General features: G+C 47.5%; 1 protein-coding gene across 1 annotated transcript in view; it reads right to left on the minus strand.

The window, feature by feature from the left end:
• Positions 1 to 1254: 1254 nt before the first annotated feature.
• Positions 1255 to 21875, minus strand: part of LOC149360345 (uncharacterized) — a 113922-nt gene continuing 93301 nt past the window's right edge. The window contains exons 8-10 of the mRNA XM_089567840.1: positions 11571 to 11705; positions 7911 to 8039; positions 1255 to 1517 (exon numbers count right to left, since the gene is read on the minus strand). Of these exons, the coding sequence (XP_089423966.1) occupies positions 1257 to 1517; positions 7911 to 8039; positions 11571 to 11705 (525 nt within the window). The 3' untranslated portion in view covers positions 1255 to 1256. The remainder of the gene's footprint in view (positions 1518 to 7910; positions 8040 to 11570; positions 11706 to 21875) is intronic.

Below are 21875 nucleotides of genomic sequence, written 5' to 3' on the forward strand. Positions count from 1 at the left end.
CCATGAACCATGAGTCGCGATCTTGGTCTATGCTGCCCTTTGACGGACGACCAAAGCCTGATTCACTTCTTCACCAGCCGCAAATGTTACTGAGGCCACGTCAGGTGAACGTGGCAGAAAAGGCTGAGCAGATGCGAGCAATCTGGCGGCCGACTCTCAGCACATCAGCGTTGCTCGCTCACATGTATCTGGGTGGCCATATAATAGACGTGTATCCGCCAGTAGTGCTAAGCCAGCTCTGGCAGGGGGTGCACCGGCCATGGGGTATTAGGCAACAATTTTCGGTGGGCTCGGTACGAAGGCGGCGCTAACCACCCCTTAATGCCTTGCGCCGAGGAACTTGATTACATTGTTCTCTGCGATTTCACATTTCAGGGCAGACACGATCCTTCGATGCAGACGCTTGCATCCGCGCCAAGGAGCTGGTTGTGAGATCTGAGCAAAACGCTTGCTCTTTGCGAAGCGAGCTCCTGAATGCCTCGTTCGAATGTATCACCCGATGTCCGAGAACCCTAGCGGTTCTCGTATAGGCCGCTGGTGTCGAACGCCCTATTGAGAATAAGGCGCCTCTTAACTTCTTCTCCTTGTCAAATCAGTTATGTAGGTAGCACAGTTGAACGAGTCCAGTTACTCTTCGGCTATTTTCTGCGGCAGCCCCTGGAAGCTTGGCGGGTCATTGGGCAGGCCGACAAACACTAACGATGTCTAAACGACGAGTTACCTCTTTGGTAGCATAACCAATAAGATACTCTGCATCTCCACCAGACGGCACGTACTCGTTAATGCACCAGTAGACTGATGGGGTACTGAAACGAAATCTCTAATTGGCTTCATTGCTCACGCCAAAGAATTTAACAACTCGGCGGAGGTGGAAGAAAGACTGTAGTGACTGTAGTTTGTTCTCTTTTGTCAGCAATTATATACATATAATTTGACGCTCATTGAGTTCATGTAGTAACTTCGTTTTGCAACTGGGTAGGGGAGTTCACTGTTGCGTCTTTTAACAGCTGTAGCAACAGCGTTATCAACAGCGCTCTGAATCCCGCTCAATTTAAATACAGCATCAAAGATCCGCGGTAGTGCGTGCTTGAACGATAGCTATTATGAACAAAAATTAGGGTGGGCGTGTCAAAAAGGAAAGAAAAAGAATAGCGCCCGGCCCGCACCGCTTAGAGCACAATGGGCTAGCCATTATGAACAGCGGGAAAACAGCAGAACGCAAGTAATACTTTTAAAAACCTTTGTTCTCTTCTTACCTAGCAAAAGAAATGATAAGCCCCTTTGCTGCCGAACATAAAGATCAAAAGTAGAAATAGAGACAGATACAGCGCCTCCCGAGACTTTGTGACCCTTTCGCGAGTACCTTGCGGCGCCCACCAACGCACCTTCTGCACTGTGGGATGAACATGATATTGGGAGCCAGCGGGCTGTCTAGGCCGGAGGATACTGCCTTGTGCTGGAGCAGGGTATGTGTATCGTGCTTGGTTGCCTCGAGACTGCAAATCTTCGACGGGATCCTAAAAAAGAGCGGGAATATATCAGGATAGTCGCGTAAAAATCTCGTTGTCCCCAGTCGTATCCCAGTTATCTATTTCCAGAAACCCATTTTTCCATTTAAAAAAACCCATCTTTTCCCGTCTTATCACAAAGGAGCATTCTGCGGTCCCACCCATTATTGTGCTTTTCGTTTTGTAATACCGCCGAAAAAACTAACGCCACGGAGAGATCCAAAAATAATTTTCTCATCATCGTCATCATCACCGTGACTGCACCCACTGCAGGACAAAGGCCTAGCCTATATCTGACAATTAACACCGTCAAGTGCCGCCTTCTCATCTCCGCCCTCCTAACTTTCTGCCGCCCCCGGCTGCACATGCCTTTTCTTGGAATCCAGTCTTTTACCCTTAAAGATCATCGGATATCTTGCCTTCGCATTACATGCACTGACCACTCCCTTTCCTTCCTTTTCATTTCGACTAAGATGTCATTAGCTATTTTTTGTTAGCTGACACCCTCTGCACTCTTCCTGTCTCTTGACATTATACCTCTCGCGATCCTTTACATAAGTTCGTGCGTTGTCCTCAATTTAATCTTATCTCTTTTAGTTAGCATCCACGTGTCCGCCCAAAAGGTAGGTCCCCGTAAGATGCAGCTGTTATATACTAGTAACTTAAACATTGGTAAGCCGCCACTCTTGGTCTCAGAGGCCCTGCCGAATGCGCACTTCACTATTCTTCTCAGTGCGAAAGCACTATTCGGATGGGTTACCTACGAGATAGATCTTGGGGTGTTTGTATGTTTCCGGAGTTTGTGAGTATCTGCCAAGTAAGATGGTTTTGTTTATGGGGTTTAACGTCCCAAAGCGACTGAGGCTTTGAGACGTCGTAGTGAAGGGCTCCAGAATTTTGACCACCTGGGGCTCTTTAACGTGCACTGACATCGCACAGTACACGGGCCTCTAGAATTTCTCGTCCAAAGAAATTTCCACCGCATAAGTAATAATAAATATAAAAGTATATATATATATATATATATATATATATATATATATATATATATATATATATATATATATATATATATATATATATATATATATATATATATATATATATAAACGTAATTCGGTTGACACACGGTAGAAAAACAACAACTTTATTATAACGTTTCGACCAGGGTCTGGCCTTCGTCAGAGTGATGGGTACAGGCAAAAGACACAGTTTATAAGGGAATGTACGCGGGGAGGGAACATTCTGATTGGCGCATCGCAGCGGCAAACACCTCAGTATTAATCGCCAGTGAATGATAAATGATACATTTATCATTCACTGGCGATTAATACTGAGGTGTTTGCCGCTGCGATGCGCCAATCAGAATGTTCCCTCCCCGCGTACATTCCCTTATAAACTGTGTCTTTTGCCTACATTTATCATTCACTGGCGATTAATACTGAGGTGTTTGCCGCTGCGATGCGCCAATCAGAATGTTCCCTCCCCGCGTACATTCCCTTATAAACTGTGTCTTTTGCCTGTACCCCATCACTCTGACGAAGGCCAGACCCTGGTCGAAACGTTATAATAAAGTTGTTGTTTTTCTACCGTGTGTCAACCGAATTACGTTTATGTTCTACCGGATCCATCCGATCTTCACCCCCTTCTTATATATATATATATATATATATCCATTACTGGCATTCGGACCCTCCGCGGCACGGACAGACCAGCTTCCCATGCCGCTGCTCGAGAGCACTAGGCTGTCGCCGCAGCCGAACGCTTTTCGTGTTATAGTGCAACACACTGTTGCTCTGTGCACTGCACATCATTGTCTTCATCCACTAGTACTAATACTACTAAAATATTATTGCCGTTTTCGGATATGTGGAGCAGTGACAGGGAGATGTACACTGCGGTGTCATCGAACTCTTGCAAACGAAGCATCAATCAAGCGAGGTGTCAGGAGGTGCCTTTGAACTTGTATAGCCACCACACAGCTTCTTGATCGCGGACAATCTTCGTATTCCACAAAGTTTCCTGCGGATTTTCCGCGCTACCTTGATGATTGCGAGGCTTCGAGTGCATACACACTCTGCTCGGCCAGCGGCAAGCAATGGCTCGCGCTCCTTCACTTGATCTATATCACTCGCGACCTTTTCCTCTCAGTCTATAGCACCGAAGGGACTGTACATGTCGCTGAAGTGACTGCAAGCTTCCCATTAGAGTGGCAGCTCTGCTTATGTGAGCTCGGTGACAGGTTTGGCGATTATTCAAAACGTACTGCAAGACTATTCTTATTATGCACGTAGTAAGAGCTATGGATTTATTTCTTCTCACTGGAAAAAAGGGAACTGGCAAAAAGCAGGTGCCTTGTGTGTGCGAGGGTATACGCCGTCCTTGGTGATGATGTTGTCGAGAAAGACCAGCTCTTGGTATGGGAAATGGCACTTCACAGGCTTGAGTTCCTGCAGAATACTTCTATCTCAGTAAAGCTTTCAGGCTTTTCAGGTACTCGTTGAAACCCTCCGCGAAGACGACACGTTGTCTGCGTACACGAAACAGGTTTGTGACTCAAGGTCTGCCCATAACTAGCTTAAATGGCGGAAAAAGGAGTAAAGAAAGAGGGTCATGGCCATGATCTCGAATAACTTATCTGGCGTGGAGAAGACCCTTAACTCTCAGTATCATACGCAGAATTCGTATGGCCAGTAGCCCAATTTTAAGTACTTGGAGGAAAAGTATTTGGCATGAAAAAACTCAGTCGAGGGCATCATATACCAGTTGGAGGGTTCAATAATTTTGAAGCGAAAAGCTTCACTACGCTAGTCAACACCGCGCTTCGCGTGAGCCAGCGTATGTCGGAGCACGAGTGACGTCACGTACGGCGCAGGCTACTGCGCATGTGACCCGCCGCTTCTCCTCCTCGCCACCCTTTGACCTTTCGCCGCAGCCGTGCGCAGCGCGCATTTGAAAGGAGGGGTATATAAGGCACGCTTGCCCATAGATCAGGCGCACGCTGCCGCGCGCTCTGCGTCATCGTGTGACGTTCGCCAAGCGCGTGTTTATTGCGGATCACCGCAGCTTTTCGCTTCGAGATATCCAGGCTTAACCTTAGCTAAGCCCCAGCTAAATTTATTCTTCGCTACGCTGCTCAGTCTTTCGTAATCGAGGCAGTACCAGACAGTTTGTTTCTCTTCTTTAGAAGATGACCATTGCCACTAAAGGTGAGGAAGTTAAGCGCAAAAAAACAAAGACAAAGTGGAGACGTGGACGGGACAAGCGCTATCGTCCACGTCTCCACCGTCCACGTCTCCACTTTGTCTTTGTTTTCTGCGCTCTAACTTCCGCATCATGAACTACCAACAGGCCCAAATTACTACTCTGCCACTCAAGGGTTCGTCGAAGGCTTGATGGTGTCGTTGCGAAGGATGTTGTTCATAGAGCCCCAGATTGCTGGGCGTTCTGCCTGCACACGCAGTAGAGGCTTTGGTAAAAAGGTGGTGTTAGGTCTTCAGTAAAATTCCGATAATCGGCAATCCACATTACCAGGAACTTTGATGCGGGTGAGAAGTATTCCCTATAACTCTGAAGGAGACAGCAGATCTGGGTGCTATAGTCATGGGTGAAGCACGTCCTTGTAAGTTTGCTGGGCGGCGTTATTTTGAACTCTAGTAGCGCCGTCCTCGAGTTTCTTTTTCTGTGAACTTCTGTCACCTTAAAAGGCAGCAACCTAAACTCCAAGATTTGCTTTCTTCAGTTTCCAACCCGGGGCTTGCAGGTCTTCCGGTGATGGACGCTACGTACTTACGTTGTGGCGGCGCAAAGCGAATAGAAGACGGCAAAGGCACCACCATTAATGCGCGAGTTAGGCCCGGCGAGAGTTCTTCCCGAAACAAGTACCGTTGTACCTCATGAGGTCGCGGACCAGGTTGTGGTCGCGGTGTTTCGCGGAGAAGGCGCTCTTCCAGAATGCCCGGTGTGCGCAGTGCCGTAGGATTTGGTCGGCTTCACCGCAGTGAAGGAATTGGAAGGTGTACAGTACGGTGCACTGTTAAAGGGCACATGCGATCGCGTGGCCTCCGCGCTTCATGAAACGCTGCCGCTCAGAACTTGCGGGAATTGTCGGCAAAAGACGCATGCGCAGTAAGCACAGCGGCTGGTCTTTTCTCGCATGCTCCTAATGCCGTACATTCTCGCCGCATCTAGGTAGGAGGGCTTCGTGAAACGTGGAGGCCACGCGATCGCATGTTCCCTTTAACAATGGACCGTACTGTACATCCGCGGTGCTGCAAAGGTCCTCCTTCCATGCCGGGGCTTGCTGAAGCATGGGTTAGCAGGTCAGCCACTGGAGTGTTAGCGGTGGTGCGCAGTGTTCCAGGCCTCGGCTGGCGCGGCTTCTTCGGCTGCGTACGCGGCGCCGTAAATCATGGTATGGGATTGTGTGGTCGAGGCGGCCGTTTCACACATGCCCAAAGCCTCATGGACTTTTTCATGAATCACATATATTGTTACGTGGTGGCCACCCGAAGAATGAGGCGTTATGAACGATGGACAAGAGATTATTTAATGGACCCCGTCCTAGAGCGAGCGCTCCGTTCACGCCACTGCCAGCTTCGTCTTCTCGCAACATTACCCGGGGCCACCGAGCGATCGTCCCGACCGTAAATAGAAGACACCGACGAAGGGATGCGCGATACGGGGATGGGCTTCCAGGGTAGAAAAGAAGTGGCAAGGTGGTGAAGTGCTGGCCGCCACAGGGGATGAGATGATAGCCGAATGAGCCCCGGCACACGAAGCATCCGGGCCGTAGGGTGCCAGGAGCTGACGGCCGAGGTCCTTTGACGCACCAAACGGCAGGGGCAGGGGAGCGGTGTCCTCACGTGTGGGCAGGGTCTTGGGTCAGTCGGGTGATTCTGGTCGCGGCAACGACGTCAATTCGTCTTGTCTTGTGGTCCGGGTGGAGGACGGGGTTGGCGTGAGCGGCGAGGTCGGTACAGGTCGGGCGGGGCGGACCAAGTACTCACCGCCGACGTCCATGGCATGCGCTGGACGGCGAAGCTCCGGGACCAGGATGGCGATGAAGGGACCCTCCCCCCCCCCCCCTCCCCGCATTTCACACCAAATGTTACGTGGCGGCCAGCCGAAGAACGAGATGTGATGAGCGATGGAGAAGAGATGATTTAATAGCTGCTGGCCCAGCAAGAGTGCTCCGCCCCGCGCCACTGCCAGCTTCGTCTCCTTCGTAACAGTATTAGTGATTCGATATGAAGTTAATGCGGTCAAAGTCAACGAAATTTAACCAGGATTCTCTTCGGTAGCACCCAGAACATTTCCTTCACCCGCTGATGTGGTATCGTGGTGCCTGGCGGAAAACACGCTTAGCAAACGGTTGTATTGGCCAGGTGTGGCAGACTGTGGCAGCTGTCGTGGTGAATTCAGGAACAGTTTTCGGCGGATTCGATACGAAGCCGGTGAAAACGGGCCCTGCATGTCTGGAACTTTATTGTCTTCTCTGCCATTTAAAGGCAGGCACGATCCTTCTATGTAGGCACTTGCTTCGTTCTAGGGAGCTGGATAGGGGATCTGAAAAAAAAATGACTGCTCTTTCCATGTGAAGGAAGCTCCTGAATGACTCCAGGAACGCTCTTTCAAATGGATCCCACAACCTGCGAGAGCACTGGTGGCACTGGCATCATGTTTACTCACGACGGTATGAAATGTGAACAGCGCCTGTGAACAAAACGAAATATTTACCTCTGTGCTTTAATTTTCCATATTCAGCTACCCTGATTCGTGGTTGAGGGCAAAGAATCTGCCGAAGCACAAATTTGTAAACCTTTTCTGAATGGATATCGAGCTGCAGACTAGAAATATATGTGTATTTGCGTTTCATTCCGTCCTGGATGTACATGCAGGGCATTCCATTGTGAATTAGGCACATCGTAACTTGATATTCTGGTAAAATGACTTATCTACCTCCCCGAGTCGAACAGCTGCAATTATTCTTTGGATGCTTGGGCTTTGGATGCCTGCGATAGTCTTTGGATGCTTGGCTGGTCCTTGGGCTCGCGGAGAAACACTGGCGATGTTTAAGTGACACCTCGGCGGCGGTAATAAAAAGCAGATTGCTGTTCTCGAAGACAGCATCGCTGCCGCTACCATCGCAGCTTAATTGACGGCATCGAACATTCGTCATAAGGGGCATGGAAGAACGACAGTCATCTCAAACAGAATGGAAAGAGCAGAGAGTGATTAATGTTTTTCGAGGCGCTCTGGTCTCTCTTTGCCCGGGTAATAACGCGGCAAGCCCCTGTTCCGCCGAAGATAAAGTGCAAAAGTAAATGTCAAATACGGATACAGAGCCTTGAGAAAATTGCCGACGCGGTCGCGAGTACCTTGCCGCAACCGCCAACGCACCTTGTGGACCTGAGGACGCAGGAGGTTCCAGGAGGGCTGCTCGCGGCCGCGGTGTGCATCTTGAGCAGCGGTAGCAGCCGCTGCCACCCGTGTATAGTTGTCAGGAAACTGCACTGTCGGTCGGGGGGCCTGAAAAGGAGCCAGAGTTTGTCAGAATAATAGCATAAAAATGCCATTGTCTCCAATCACATCCCAATTCTCATTTATTTACAACTATTCATTTTTCCTTCTGAACAAATAATCTGTTCCCAACTTATTTCAGTGGAGCATTCTCGGGAGCCATCCAGGGCAGGCCTTTCGTTTTTCGATACCGCGGAAGGAACGGATATTACGAAGTGCACACAAACTCTGTTTTTAGTAGCGTGTTTTCTTCAGTCATTGCCATCTATAAGCATATTTTATTTTTCATTGTCCCTCCTTCGAAGTATTTATTTCATACTGTATATTTATTACGCCAGATAACCCTATCTTTTAGGACAGGGGTGGCGGTGAGTGGTATTTAGCCAGTACCACTAGGAAGTATTTTGACACCGGTGCAATAAGAAACACTTTTCCGGCGAGATTTCTGTGAAGATTCAAAACTGCATGACAACGAAAGGATCTGCATGTATTGTATGACGCGTGGAGGCGGTCTATGCCTTAAGATCAAGCTCTGAATGCTAGGTAAAGCAGGTAGTATGAAGAATGTGGATGTACGATATTTGTACCTAGCTTCGCTATACCCCGTTATATTTGGTGTAGTGAAGCGGTTCTGGTCAAGTACACCGCGTGCCATTGAAACACCTCATAAACATAGAGTAGTAATTAATTACCCGCATAATGAACACCTCCCAGACTTTGGCTGTCCAAAAGTACTACACATTTTTTTTTTTACCAGTACATCCACCCATTTAATTTAGCGGCTCTCTGTTCATGTTGATAGTGAATCCAATGAGACAGCCTTTCTTCAACGCTGAAATAGGTGCGAAATGCTATAAGGTGCCTAGTCTCGCAAGTCAAGATACTGCACTTCGAGGAAACAGCTAGCCTGAGGATTCCGCGAAGTTCTAGAGCCAATAAAAACCGCGCCTCCCATCTCTTCCCATCTGATCACAAATGACAATTGTGAGGTCCCACCCATGTTTGTGCTTTTCATTTTGTAATATCGCGGAAAAAAGCTAACGCCACGGAGAGAACAAAAAGTATTTTTGTCATTATCATCATCACCCTGACTACACCCACTGCAGTACAAAGGCCTGGGCTAATTTGATAATTAACCCCGTCAAGTGCCGCCTTCTCATCTCCGCCCACCTAACGTTCTGCCGCCCCCGGCTGCCCTTGCCTTTTCTTGGAATCCAGTCTGTTATCCTTGAAGACTATCAAATATCTTGCCTTCGGATTACATGCCTTGACCAAGCTATGTTCTTCCTTTTCATTTCGACTAGGATGTCAATAACTATTTTTTGTTCCCTCACACCCTCTGCACTCTTCCTGTCTCTTGAAATTATACCTCTCGCGATCCTTTCCATAAGTTGGTGCGTTGTGCTCAATTTAACCTTAAGTCTTTTAGTTAGCGTCCACGTTTCTGCCCGCTAGGTAGGCACCCGTAAGATACAGCTTTTATATACTAGTGTCTTAAGGGACATTGGCAAGCTGCCGCTCACGGTCTGAGAGGACCTGCCGAATGCGCCCCGCACTATTCTGATTACTGCGAAAGCAATATCCCCATGGGTCACCCCCGAGAGAGTCCTTGGGATGTTTGTATGTTTGAGGTGTTTGTGGGTATCTGTCATGTAAAAGTACTAAATAAAATTAAAACGAAATATATATAAAGATATATATGACTGGCATTCGGACCCTCGACGGCACGGTCAGACCAACTTTCCACGCGCAGCTGGAGAGCACTAGGCTATCGCCGCAGACGAACGCTCCTCGCGTTATACTGCAACACATTCTCGCTGTGTGTACTGCACATTACCGTCTTCATCCACTAATACAAATACTACTTCCAAATCTTGTTGGCGTTTTGGGATATATGAAAATGGTACGCTGATAGGAAGATGTACGCTGCATGTGTTGGTGTGCACATCAATGCGGCAGAAACACGGTCCCATAGCAGTGCGCGTTGGTGTTGACAACATTGCTGCAGAGACTGGGCACTAAAAGATAGGCCACTGGCGGTTGACTATGAAAAGCTGAAGATGCGCGTAATTAAAGCTCGAAACTTTCAATCAGAGCTCAAAAATCTCTTCACTAATAAAAGATGCACAACTTCTGGGGACGCACACCTTCGCGGAGAGGTAGTCGCTCTGTCGAGAATGGTTTTGTATTCGACTCCATCAAGTGATTGTACGATCTTGAAGAGTCCAAAATAGCGCCGTAGTAGTTTTTCATTCAGTTCTCAGAGGCGAACTAGCCTCCACAAGGATTCTAAGTCAACTGGCTTGGATTCCGCGTTGTGTCACCGACGATTGTGGCGTCGATTATCATTGGGTTGCTGGTTATTGCTACGAAACAAGGCTATCTGTAAGAAGTGATGTGGACAATTCACGAGATGGAATACTGTTTTTTTTTGTCTTATCCACCCGTTCCACTGCAGTACTTTCTGTGCTTCCTTCGACTCCGAATAACAGGCTAGGAAATCGGTCACAACTAACACTAATTAATCAGTATACTAGTTCAGGTTACGTTAACAGTCACTAACCATACCTTAACTAGTACCACGAAATGTGAAAGTCATGTTTCACTATCATCAACCATCATTATTATTTAGACGTATCTAGATGTTTCATACACATTTTTTTCGAAAATTCCAGAGAGTTTCTTTATTCACAGGTGAGTGACAGGTCATGATGGATGACATTACAACAACGGCAAAGACCAATTAACCTAATTAACCATTTTCTAGTCAGACCCCATAAATAAATAAAACCGAGTAGGGAATTGTTCGAGTTGGGGAATCGAACGAGGGCCTCCGGACTGCGAGACGAGCACGTTAACCACTCCGGCATGCCAGCTCGATTGTTTGGAATGAACAAAGGCGCGTCTAGCTTATACGGCATCTTCGTTCACTCCCATCTTCCTCCCTTGGCTTACGTCCAGATTCAGACGTCCACCGAGATATGCAGGAGAGACATTTCCTTTCCTCAAAAACCAATCTACCGTCGAGCAAGGCGAAGAGCCGAATCGGCGATGGCGTTCTGCTGACTTGCTGGCAGCGTTGCGTAATGTTGTCACGTTTCACTCATAGATGCGAAGCTTAACATCTTAACCACACATCAAGCAGCAACACTGCGCTTAAGGCTTTCGCCTCACCGCACTTTAGGTCAACAAAGTGCCCCGCTGATTTTTTATAGGGATTACACGCGCTCACAAACAATTGTAAAACTCTGCGGGGCGATTACAACAAGAATGCTGTGCGGTAGTTGAAAAACAGCATCTCTGCCGCTTTCTGCCGTGCTCAGTTTAGAGACAGCATCGAAATATCGAGATAAGGAGATTGAGCGACTGTTACCTTAAAAAGCGTAGAAATTATAGCTCGCGATCATGATTTATGAGAGTGCTCTGGTCAATTTTTGCTTCGCAAACGAAGTGATAAGCCCTTATGATCACCGACGGCAACAACGGTTCGCGGCGATCATCACATGTGCCGCGATTACACTGAGGCAACCGGCAACGTACCCTGTGCACCGGAGGACGTTCAAGTTGCCGAAACATTGCGGGGTGTGCGGGGCGGTGGAGTGCCCCTTGAGTTGTGGAAACTTCCTCTAGGGCTCGCATGGGGATGTGCGTAGGGTGCTGTCCCTCTAGGCAGGCCTGAAAAGGAGTCAGGGTGTATCAAGATGATTCAACAAAACTATCATTGTCGCTGGTCTCAATTTAATTCTGCTAGCATGTTTCTAAAAAGTCATCCCTTTTTCCGCACAACAGGCATCTTCCCGTCTTATCGCACGGGAGTGTTCTCAAGCCCGCTCCACGTCAACGTTGTTCATTGTTCAATATTGCGGAAATGAACTATAACTCGAGGAGCATAAAAACGCTTTGTTTCTGTCCTTTATTGCCATCGAGAAGCCTGTTAAATTTTCGCGGTCGATCGTTCTTCGAGCACCGCCACAGCGTTGTTCGACAAGCGCTGTTTCGAACACCGAAACTTCTACGAAATGCTATAAAGCGCCATCAATCGTCTGTAAGTATTACTGCACTTCAGCCTTGTGGAAGAACTGCTACCATGAATTTTCTACAGAAATCCCTGAAGCAAAAAACTGCGCCTTACCACAAAAGGTCTCTGTAAGAGCAGCTGTATTACGGAAGCTAGTAGCTTGCTGATCTTCGGGTTGGAGCCTAAAGTCGTTTGCTTTGCTACAGTGAGCTCTAGTTGTGCTTTCTTTCGGCAACATTACGAGTTGCTACTCGAATTAAACACAGTAGTTTATGATAAACGTTTTCAACAAGCTCTGGCAAGAAGGAATAGTGCCGGCCGAGTGGAAACACGCGGTAGTGGTAATGATCCCGAAGCCAGGCAAGAAACTCCAGGTCGAGAACCTCAGGCCGATCTCCCTCACGTCGTGCCTGGGCAAGACGTACGAGAAAGTAATCACAAAAAGGATCCAGTCGCACCTAGAGAAAAACCAACTGTACCCAGACAGCATGTACGGGTTCAGAGCCCACCTGTCTACGCAGGACGTACTACTCCAACTCAAGGAGGAAGTACTCGAGAAAATGCCGAGAAGTGGCGAAAACGTTGTCATGGCCCTCGACATAGAGGGAGCCTTCGACAACGTGAGCCACGCCGCCATCATGGAAGGCATCAACAACACCAACTGCGGGGGAAGAACCCACGACTACATCAGGGCCTTCCTGAGCGACAGAACAGCGACCGTGGGACTAGGCGAGCTGAGAAGCGACGTCTTCACCACGCCTTACAAAGGAACACCCCAAGGCTCCGTGATATCGCCCGTCCTGTTCAATATGGCGATGATCGGGCTAGCAAGACGACTCAAGGAAATCCCGGGCATCCAACACGCGATTTATGCCGACGACATCACGGTGTGGGTCACCCAAGGATCGTTAGGGGAGAAGCAAGACAGACTACAAGAAGCTGCGACCTGCGTAGAGACCTTCGTCAGGGAGAGAGGCCTGAGATGTTCGACGGAGAAGTCGGAAATCATCAGGATCGGAAGAAATCCTACCAAAGCCTCGCTGGAAGTAGTTCTAGAGGGGCAACTGATCCAAGAACAGAACATGGTACGAATCCTAGGCATGTGGCTGCAGAGCAGCCGAAAATGCAGCCATACCATCAGCCTGCTGAGAAGAGCCGCGGAGCAGGTTGGCAGAATGATCAGTAGAGTCTCTCAGAGAAGGTACGGGATGAAAGAAGAAGATACCCTCAAACTCGTCAACAGCCTAATCGTTAGCAGTTATGTACTCCTTGCCCTACCACGCAACAACAAAGGCGGAGCGAGAGCAAGCCGACTGTATTCTCAGGAAGGCATACAAGATTGCTCTACACCTGCCCAGAAACGCATCAAACGAGAAGCTACTCCAACTCGGAATCAGCAATACCTTCGATGAGCTTGCCGAGGCTCAATTGGGGGCACAACTCATTAGACTCAGAGGCTCCTCTACGGGAAGGGCGCTCCTGAGAAGGTTGGGTCGGAACACGTGCGGACTGGTAGACAGATACGCGGACGTACCGGCCGACCTTAGAAAGACCTTTAATGTAGGACCCCTGCCTAAAAACATGGATCCTAACCTACACGAGGACAGACGAAAAGCAAGGGCCGAGCAGATAGAAAGGAGGCTAGGCCGATCAGAGAACACAGTCTATACGGACGCCTCCATGTACGTACATGCAGGGAAGCGCTTAGCCGCTACGGTGGTAGTTAATAGCACAGGAGACATGGCCACATGCGCCTCAGTGGAGGTCGTGGGCATAACGGAGGCCGAGGAAATTGCCGTCGCGCTGGCGGTAGCAGAAGGCTATAGGAAAGGCCGATCCCTAAACATCTTAACAGACTCGAAAGACACGTGTAAAAACTATACGAAGGGCAGAATTAGCGGCATGGCCCTCAGGATAATCAGTGGGGCAGCAGCCTCTGCTGAGAAGACACCCATACAACACATAATCTGGGTCCCAGGCCACGCAGGCGTAGCGGGGAACGAAAGAGCAGACAGCCTAGCTCGAGGGCTTACATACCGAGCAGGCATGTCAGATGTTCTGGAGCTTCAGCTACTACCATGCGAGGGGGGATACACAGAGACATTACAACTATATAGGGGGACTAGATTCAAGTACCCACCACCACACAAAGCCCTCACGAGGGAGGAAGCAGTCGGCTGGCGTAGGCTACAAACAAACTCCTTCCCCAACTTGTACATCTATAACAAGATGTCACCAACACAATACAGAGCAAACTGCCCCTGGTGCGGCGACACACCCACACTATACCACATAACATGGGAGTGCGAACGAAATAAAGCATTCCACCAACACGAATTCCCGAGTGCGGAGCAATGGGAGAGCCGGCTCACCAGCAGCGAGCTCGCGGCCCAAAGGGCCTTAGTGCGGCACGCTACTGATGCAGCGCGACTCAGTGGAGCCCTGGACTAGGGGCCCAACCTTGCTGAAGAGAAGCCTCAAGTCGCCGGCGCCACGAAAGACGACGGAGGCTTCGAATCCGCGAATCTCTTAAAAGATCTCAATAGAAGTTTTCTACTACTACTACTATCACTAAGCTTTAGGTACATAAAACACTCTCAAGAGGGTGAGTCGTAACAGAAGAAGTACCTATTCGATCGGGCTAATTATATCTTTTTTCTTCTTCCATCTTATCATATTGGAGCATTCTGGGGTCCCACCCATGGTTGTGCTTTTTCTAATCATCATCATCAACCTGACTACACCCACTGCAGTACAAAGGCCTCGCCTGTAACTGATAATTAACCCCGTCAAGTGCCGCCTTCTCATCTCCCCCCAGCTAATTTTCCGCCGCCCCCGGCTGCACTTCCCTTTTCTTTAAACCGTCAGATATCTTGCCTTCGCATTAACTGCCCTGCGCAAGCCCATTTCTTCCTGTTCATTTCGACTAGTATGTCAATAGCTATTTTTTGTTCCCTGACACCCTCTTCCCTCTTCGTGTCTCTTGATGTTATACCTCTCGCGAACCTTTCCATACGTTGGTGCGTTGTCCTCAATTTACGTTTCTGCCCAATAGGTAGGCACTCGTAAGATACAGCGTTTATATATTACACTCTTAAGGGACATTGGCAAGCTGCCACTCATGACCTGAGAGGACCTGCCGAATGCGCCCCGCACTATTCTTATTAGTGCGAAAGCAATATCCCCATGGGTCAACCCCGAGAGAGTCCTTGGGATGTTTATATGTGATGACATAGTATCCGGCTGCCTTGTGGAAAACATGTGTAGCGAGCGGTCGTAATGGCCAGGTCGGGCAGACGGTGGCCTGTCGTAAATTCAGGAAGAGTTTTGGGGGGTTTCGATACGAAACAGGCGAAAAACAGCCCTGTATGTCTTGCATCTGGAACTTTATTGTCTTATCTGCCAATTAAGGGCAGGCACGATGCTTCTGTGCTTCAGAGCTGGATGGGGAATCGGAGCAGAAATACTGCTCTTTCCTTCCGATGGGAGCTCCTGAATGGCTCAAGGAACGCTGTATTGAATGCATCCCACGGCTTGCGAGAGCCCTCGTGGTGCTGGTATAACATTTACTCTGGATGGTATGAACACTGAACAGTGCCCGCGAAAAAAACGAAATATTTTACCTCATTACTTTCAGCTGCAACATGCAGCTAGCCTGATTCGTGGTTAGGAGAAAAAGAATCTGCGGAAGCACACATTTCTAAACCCTGTCTAAATGGAGATGTAGCTGCAGAGTAGAAATGTACGCTATATGTGTATTCGCTTTTCATTCTACCCTGAATGTACATGCCGAACATGCCATTGAGAATAAGGCGCATCTTAACTTTCTATCCTAGTCAAATGAGTTATGTAGGTCCCATAGTGGAACAGCTTGTCTTATTCTTCGGCTCTTGGAGAAACACTAGTGATGTCTTAGTGACTGGTTGCAGCTTTGGTGGCTTACGAGCAAGTCACCCTGCATCTCCAGCAGACGCCACATTCTCATGGCAAAACCGTGACCGTAACAGTAGAGGGATGCGGCACTGGCAAGAACTTTTAATTGGGCTGACTTGCACCCACAAAGAATTGAACACCACGGTGGCGGCGATAGAAAGAAGATTCCTCTGTGGTTCTCGAAAAACAGCATCGTCGCCGCTACCATCGCAGCTTAATTGACGGCATCGAACATACCCAATGAGGGTCATGGATGAACGACAGACATCTCGAACAGCATAGAAGGAGCAGAGAGTAATTAAGGTTTTTCAAAGCGCTCTGGTCTTTTTTGCCGAGCCAATAAATTGATAAGACCCTGTGCCACCGAAGATAAAGTGCAAAAGTAAATGTCAGATATGGATACAGCTCCGTCAAAGAATTCCCGACACGGTCGCGAGTACCTTGCCGCAACTGCCAACACACCTCAAGCTCATGACACAGGAGGTTCAAAAAGGCCTCGTCGCCGCGGCTGAGGGCGTCTCGAGTAGGGGGAGCAGCCGCTGCCACAGGCATCGTGTAGTCAGGGGACTGCACTGTCTCACCGGATGCCTGTAAGGAGCCAGAGTTTGTCAGAATAATTGCATAAAAATGTCATTGTTTTCAATCACATCCCAACTCTCATTTATTTCCAACCACCCATTTTTCTTTTGGAAGAACCAATCTGTTCCCAAGTTATCCCATACGAACATTCTCGGGTGCCATTCATTACAGGGCTTTCCATTTTCTGATACCGCGTTTTCTGATACCGTTTTCTGATACCGCATCACGGAGTGCCCACAAACAGTGTGCTCTTATTATCGTGTTCTGTTTGGTGAATACCATCTATAAGCAAATTTTATTTCTTATTTCCCCTCATTCCACGTATTTATTTCGTATTGAAAATTTATTAGGCCCGATAACAATTAATCTGATCTTTAGAAGCAGTTGGGGGGGCGAAGGTCTACCCTGAAATATTTTTTCTTATTGAATGGTATTTAGCCAGTGCCGCCTAGAGAGTATTTTGGCGCCGGTGCAATGCAAAACACTTTTCCAGTGAGATTTCTGTGAAGATTCAAAACTATATGACAACGAAAGCCTCTGCATGGCTTTGTATGGTGCGTGGAGGCGGAATGTGCCTTCGAGTCGAGGTCTGGACGCTCGGTAAAGGAGGTATTATGAAGAATGCGGCTGTAGGGTCTTTGTAAATAGGCTCGTTATACCCTATTATACTTTGTGTACTGAAATGGTTCTCCCAAACTACGCCACGCACCGCTGTACAGTGTATAACACTTGGGTGCATACTGTATCAGAACGAGTCAACATAAAATCTCGTTTGCCCCACTCTCACCACTATGGATGCGTTAGCATTTGTAAAGTCTGTATACCACTTGGCTGCATACCACTTGCATTCGAAACCTCAGTAAAACACTCTCCGGGGCATGTTGGTTCATAGCTGGCAAGAATTAAAGCGCAACAAGACGACACAAAGTAGGAGAAAAAACGACAGGACAGGATTGCATACCACTTGGATTCCCGGAATCTAAATATATGTCTTGAAACAGCCACGGCTAAGTAGGCTATTTTCTTTTTTACATTTTCCTTACAAATATATTACAGCGGTAAATTTTTTCAAGCTGACTTCCACCATTTTCGTTCGGGTACTTGGCAGCCACTTTATTCTCTAAATTACGAACCGGTTGGAAAAGCTTACGAGTGGGGTTTTTCCAAGCTGTTTTAAATCACAGCAAATGTCTTAATTCCCAGCAAATATGATGCCTAATATATACGCTGATATATCATCAGTTATTTGCCACACGTTTACCGTAATATCGCCAATTTATGCTAGAGAACTTCACAAAGACTTAACTATTTAACTTCGCAGAGCGCGTTTTACAAGCTTCACATTTGCGCGCAAGTTGCTGCTTTTCTTTGGCTCACATCGGAGGGTTTTATGGAAGCGACGAGGTTTAACAATGTGCTCTTTACTTCTGTATAGTATTAGCAAGCAACTTCGTTACATTTCCAAATGTCACATGAGTGCTAGCATAACAGCGGAAGCAGCCTACATCATCCACTGGCATTTCTCGATCCTGAGGCACTACTTGATTTTCATATGTTGCATATCTCGACACGGGCATTCCTTGCGTGCCTGGCGCGCGTTGCACAGATTGATGCCACTATTTTTCTCTCTTGAATCCCCCATTATCACCCTACGCAGGCGTGCACGCCCTGCGGTCATGGAACTTTAATTCACAATGTCAACTCTAATTTAAGCTTAGATAGTAATGATGGCGTAATTCAGCCTCCACATAACCAATCACTATCCTATTTTTAGTGCTTCAGAATTAGAAGGGTTTGCTTAAGGGTTTGCTTAAGCGGGTTTGCTTAGAAGGGTTTGCTTAAGCCACCGTCACCCGCAGCCACCTCAACCCAATGCGTCGACACCTCGAACACACGGAACTTTAGGCATAGGTTGCTCTTCACGAGGAATTTCTCGGGTCGAATCATTAATTCGCCTGTCACCTGCACGATGGGAGTAACGAGGGCCGCGTGACGTGGTGCGGACCGTGCGGTGTCATCACAACCTTCCTACCATAGCAGGTGGCAGAAAAATTAATGACTGGTCGTAACCGGTTGCTACAGACGAGTAGCTTGGGTGTTGCAAGCCCCACCAGTGGCCGTTTTGTAAGCAGCCACCTCGCGGAGCATTGGTGCATTAATTAACCACTGCACCACTTCGCCATGAGTGCTGTAAGGAGTCCCAGCGATCCACGATTGGAAAGTAGGCAATGACCAATTGCGGATATGTGCCCCTTAACCCCTTACGCTGTTGCGCCATACCCTTACGGCGTAGTCACAGTAGAATTAGAAGGGACAGAAAATGCTAACGCACTGAAACAATCCACCAAAGATAGCCTGACAGTTTTCATGTCTATTGGTTCTCCAATGCCTAGCAATCGTAAATGATTCACTACATCATTATTCAAGCGGGGTTAACTTGTCCAGATGGTTCGTGTTACTGAGAGGTCTTCGGTTACTACTGTCATCATCATCATTGCAGCCAACGTATCCCCGCAAACTTCTTAATCTCATCCGCCCACCTAACTTTCTGCCGCCCCCTGCTACGCTTGCCTTCTCTTGGAATCCACTCCGTTACCCTTAAGGGCCAGCGGTTATCTTGCCTTCACATTACATGCCCTGCCCAAGCCCATTTCTTCCTCTTGATTTCGACTAGCATGTCATTCACCCGCGTTTGTTCCCTCACCCACTCCGCCCGCTACCGATGTGTTAACGTTACAGCCATCATTTTTCCTTCCATAGCTGGCTCTGTTGTCCTTAACTTAAGCTCAACCCTCTTTGTTAGCCTCCAGGTTTCTGCCCCATAGCTGAGCACCGGTAAGGACTATAACTTGTCCTTGAACAGCCATTTAGTTTATTAACGTGTGAGCATTAGAAGGATGTGCGCAAACGGAATCAGCGAGCTACGGCTCACTGGCAGCTGTTCCACCTGCGACGTTTGGCGGATGGCAACCTGCCCTCCTGGGTACAAACTTAGCATACTACATATACGAAATTATTAAACTACCATAGGTAGTATATGCCCCGCATCGTGTACCATGAGGACACTTCAAATGAGCAATGATTATTGTCACGATCACTACAGAAGTTTTTACAGGACACTGGCCTTATGAGTCCGTGTCAGTGGTAGGGACGCAAGCTCAAGCAGAGCAATTGCTGACAGGCGTCTGTAAGGCGGTAGTCCCGTTTGTGTATTTACTCCACCACCACCACAACGAACCTCAGTAGGTCACGTCGGTACAATGACTACTAGTGCGTTAGGCGTGGATGAACTGAACCTAAGTATACCACCTCGGATATAAGGAACGTACCTCTGTTAGCCTCGGATATAGTTTACTTTTGTGTGTTATCTCGGATAATACAAAGCGAAGTATTCGACTTCAGATATATCCAACTATCGTGCCTGGACCTCAGATGTGTGCAAATTGGTAAGTTAATTTTGGTATCTCGCGCATTATCGGCCACTTGGAATGCGACTTCTTTGCTGCTAACCCATACTAACGGTCCACGAAGGATCGTCTAAAAGTAATATTGAGCAAAAGTTTCTGATTGTATTCACCATTCCAAACGACACGCCACTGTCCAACGTACATTTGGACCGCCCGGAGTAACTAGAGCACCAAGGCTTACTAAAAGCCATAAGAAAGAAAGGGAATCTACAGATCAAGGTGAAGTGATCAGCTATTCAGCACTGCTATTATACAGTTCTGAAGGTGTTTTGATACATTTTCACTAATTTTAAAATGCGCATAGCGTGACTAGTATCCAACTAAAAATTACTGAAAACGCTAATGACACCCGGCACGAATGGCAGTTAATAACCAATTTCCTTCATAAGGATTCTAACATCCATAGAACTAAAATTCAGAATGACACAGGACCATGCAATGACCGTAATGAAATTTCCATTAGCTTAAGTGGCCACTTTTTTCTGCTGCATTGCTCTATGATCAACCATGTTGAATAATCTACTCAGGTGTGAATTTTGATATTGCATGTGCCCCACATGTACCGAAAAAGAGCAAAATACGTATATATTTTTTTTTTCACTCAAAACAACTCGTGCTAGTTTATGCTCGGTCGGTTCACTTACACTTTTCCAGGAGATCCTGGTCGACGGCTGAGGGGGAAGACATGGCTGGAACCGAGCTGCACCTCGGATTCTTTTTGAAGGGTGCTAATACGTGTTACTTTCTCTCTCTCTCTCAGTAGCAGAAGAGCTATCACCTCTACTACCAGAAACTACAGCTTCATTCCATTTCACCATTTTCTTAGGAAACGTATCGAAAAAAAGCAATCTCCACGCGACTCATGTCTTACCTTTTGAAATTCGAGTTAATTTCACCTCTCGAACTTGGTTTCCTTGAATGACCTTCCACTTGCGCGGTTATCATTTGCTGATAAGATCAAGGAGGCCATTTACAATCCTGTTCTCGTTGGAGCCGTATATTTATCTTTAGAGTACTTTTAACCTCACCGAGCAGCACAGCACCGAAGCATATCATGCTAGCGCATATATCCGCAATTGGCGTAATTGGCCACATCGACTGACATTATTTTGACCAGCCTAAGTGCGGCTCTTTTAATGGAAGCCTCTTTATCATAAAGGTGATCTATATTAAAAAGACAATAGTTCATAGCTTGTTCCCTGTATTTTCACGTGCATTGTGCTGTGTGTTCCACTGTGAGTACACCTTTAAACATGAGAAAACTAGAACGAGAGGAAATCCAGATAAAGCCTTTTCATCTTTCAGCCTTTAGAAATTCATATATCAAAGAAAACCGGTTTTGCCACGAAAAAGCTTTTGAGCTCAGCGTTGCATATGCAGGTGATCGCACTGCAGCCTTCCTTCGTCTGAAAAAATCAGCTCAAAGTCCTCGAGATGAGTGCCTGAATTTTGCTTCCGAAAATCCTCGTTTGAGCCGTATATTTATCTTTAGGGTACTTTTAACCTCGCCGAGCAGCACAGCACCGAAACATATGATACTAGCGCATATATCCGCAATTGGCCTAATTGCCCACACCGACTGACATTATTTTGACCAGCCTAAGTGCGGCTCTTTTAATAGAAACCTCTATCATAAAGGTGACCTAAACTAAAAAGACAATAGCTCATAGCTTGTTCCCTGTACTTTCACGTGCATTGTGCTGTGTGTTCCACTGTGAGTACACCTTTAAAGATGAGAAAACTAGAACGCGAGTAAATGCTGATAAAGCCTATTCATCTTTCAGCCTTTAGAAATTCATATATCAAAGAAAACCGGTTTTGCCACGAAAAAACTTTTGAGCTCAGCGT

The sequence above is a fragment of the Amblyomma mixtum genome, chromosome 2 (assembly GCF_055824585.1).
Source record: "Amblyomma mixtum isolate Tamu chromosome 2, ASM5582458v1, whole genome shotgun sequence".
In the NCBI taxonomy this organism is placed as follows: Eukaryota; Metazoa; Arthropoda; class Arachnida; order Ixodida; family Ixodidae; genus Amblyomma; species Amblyomma mixtum.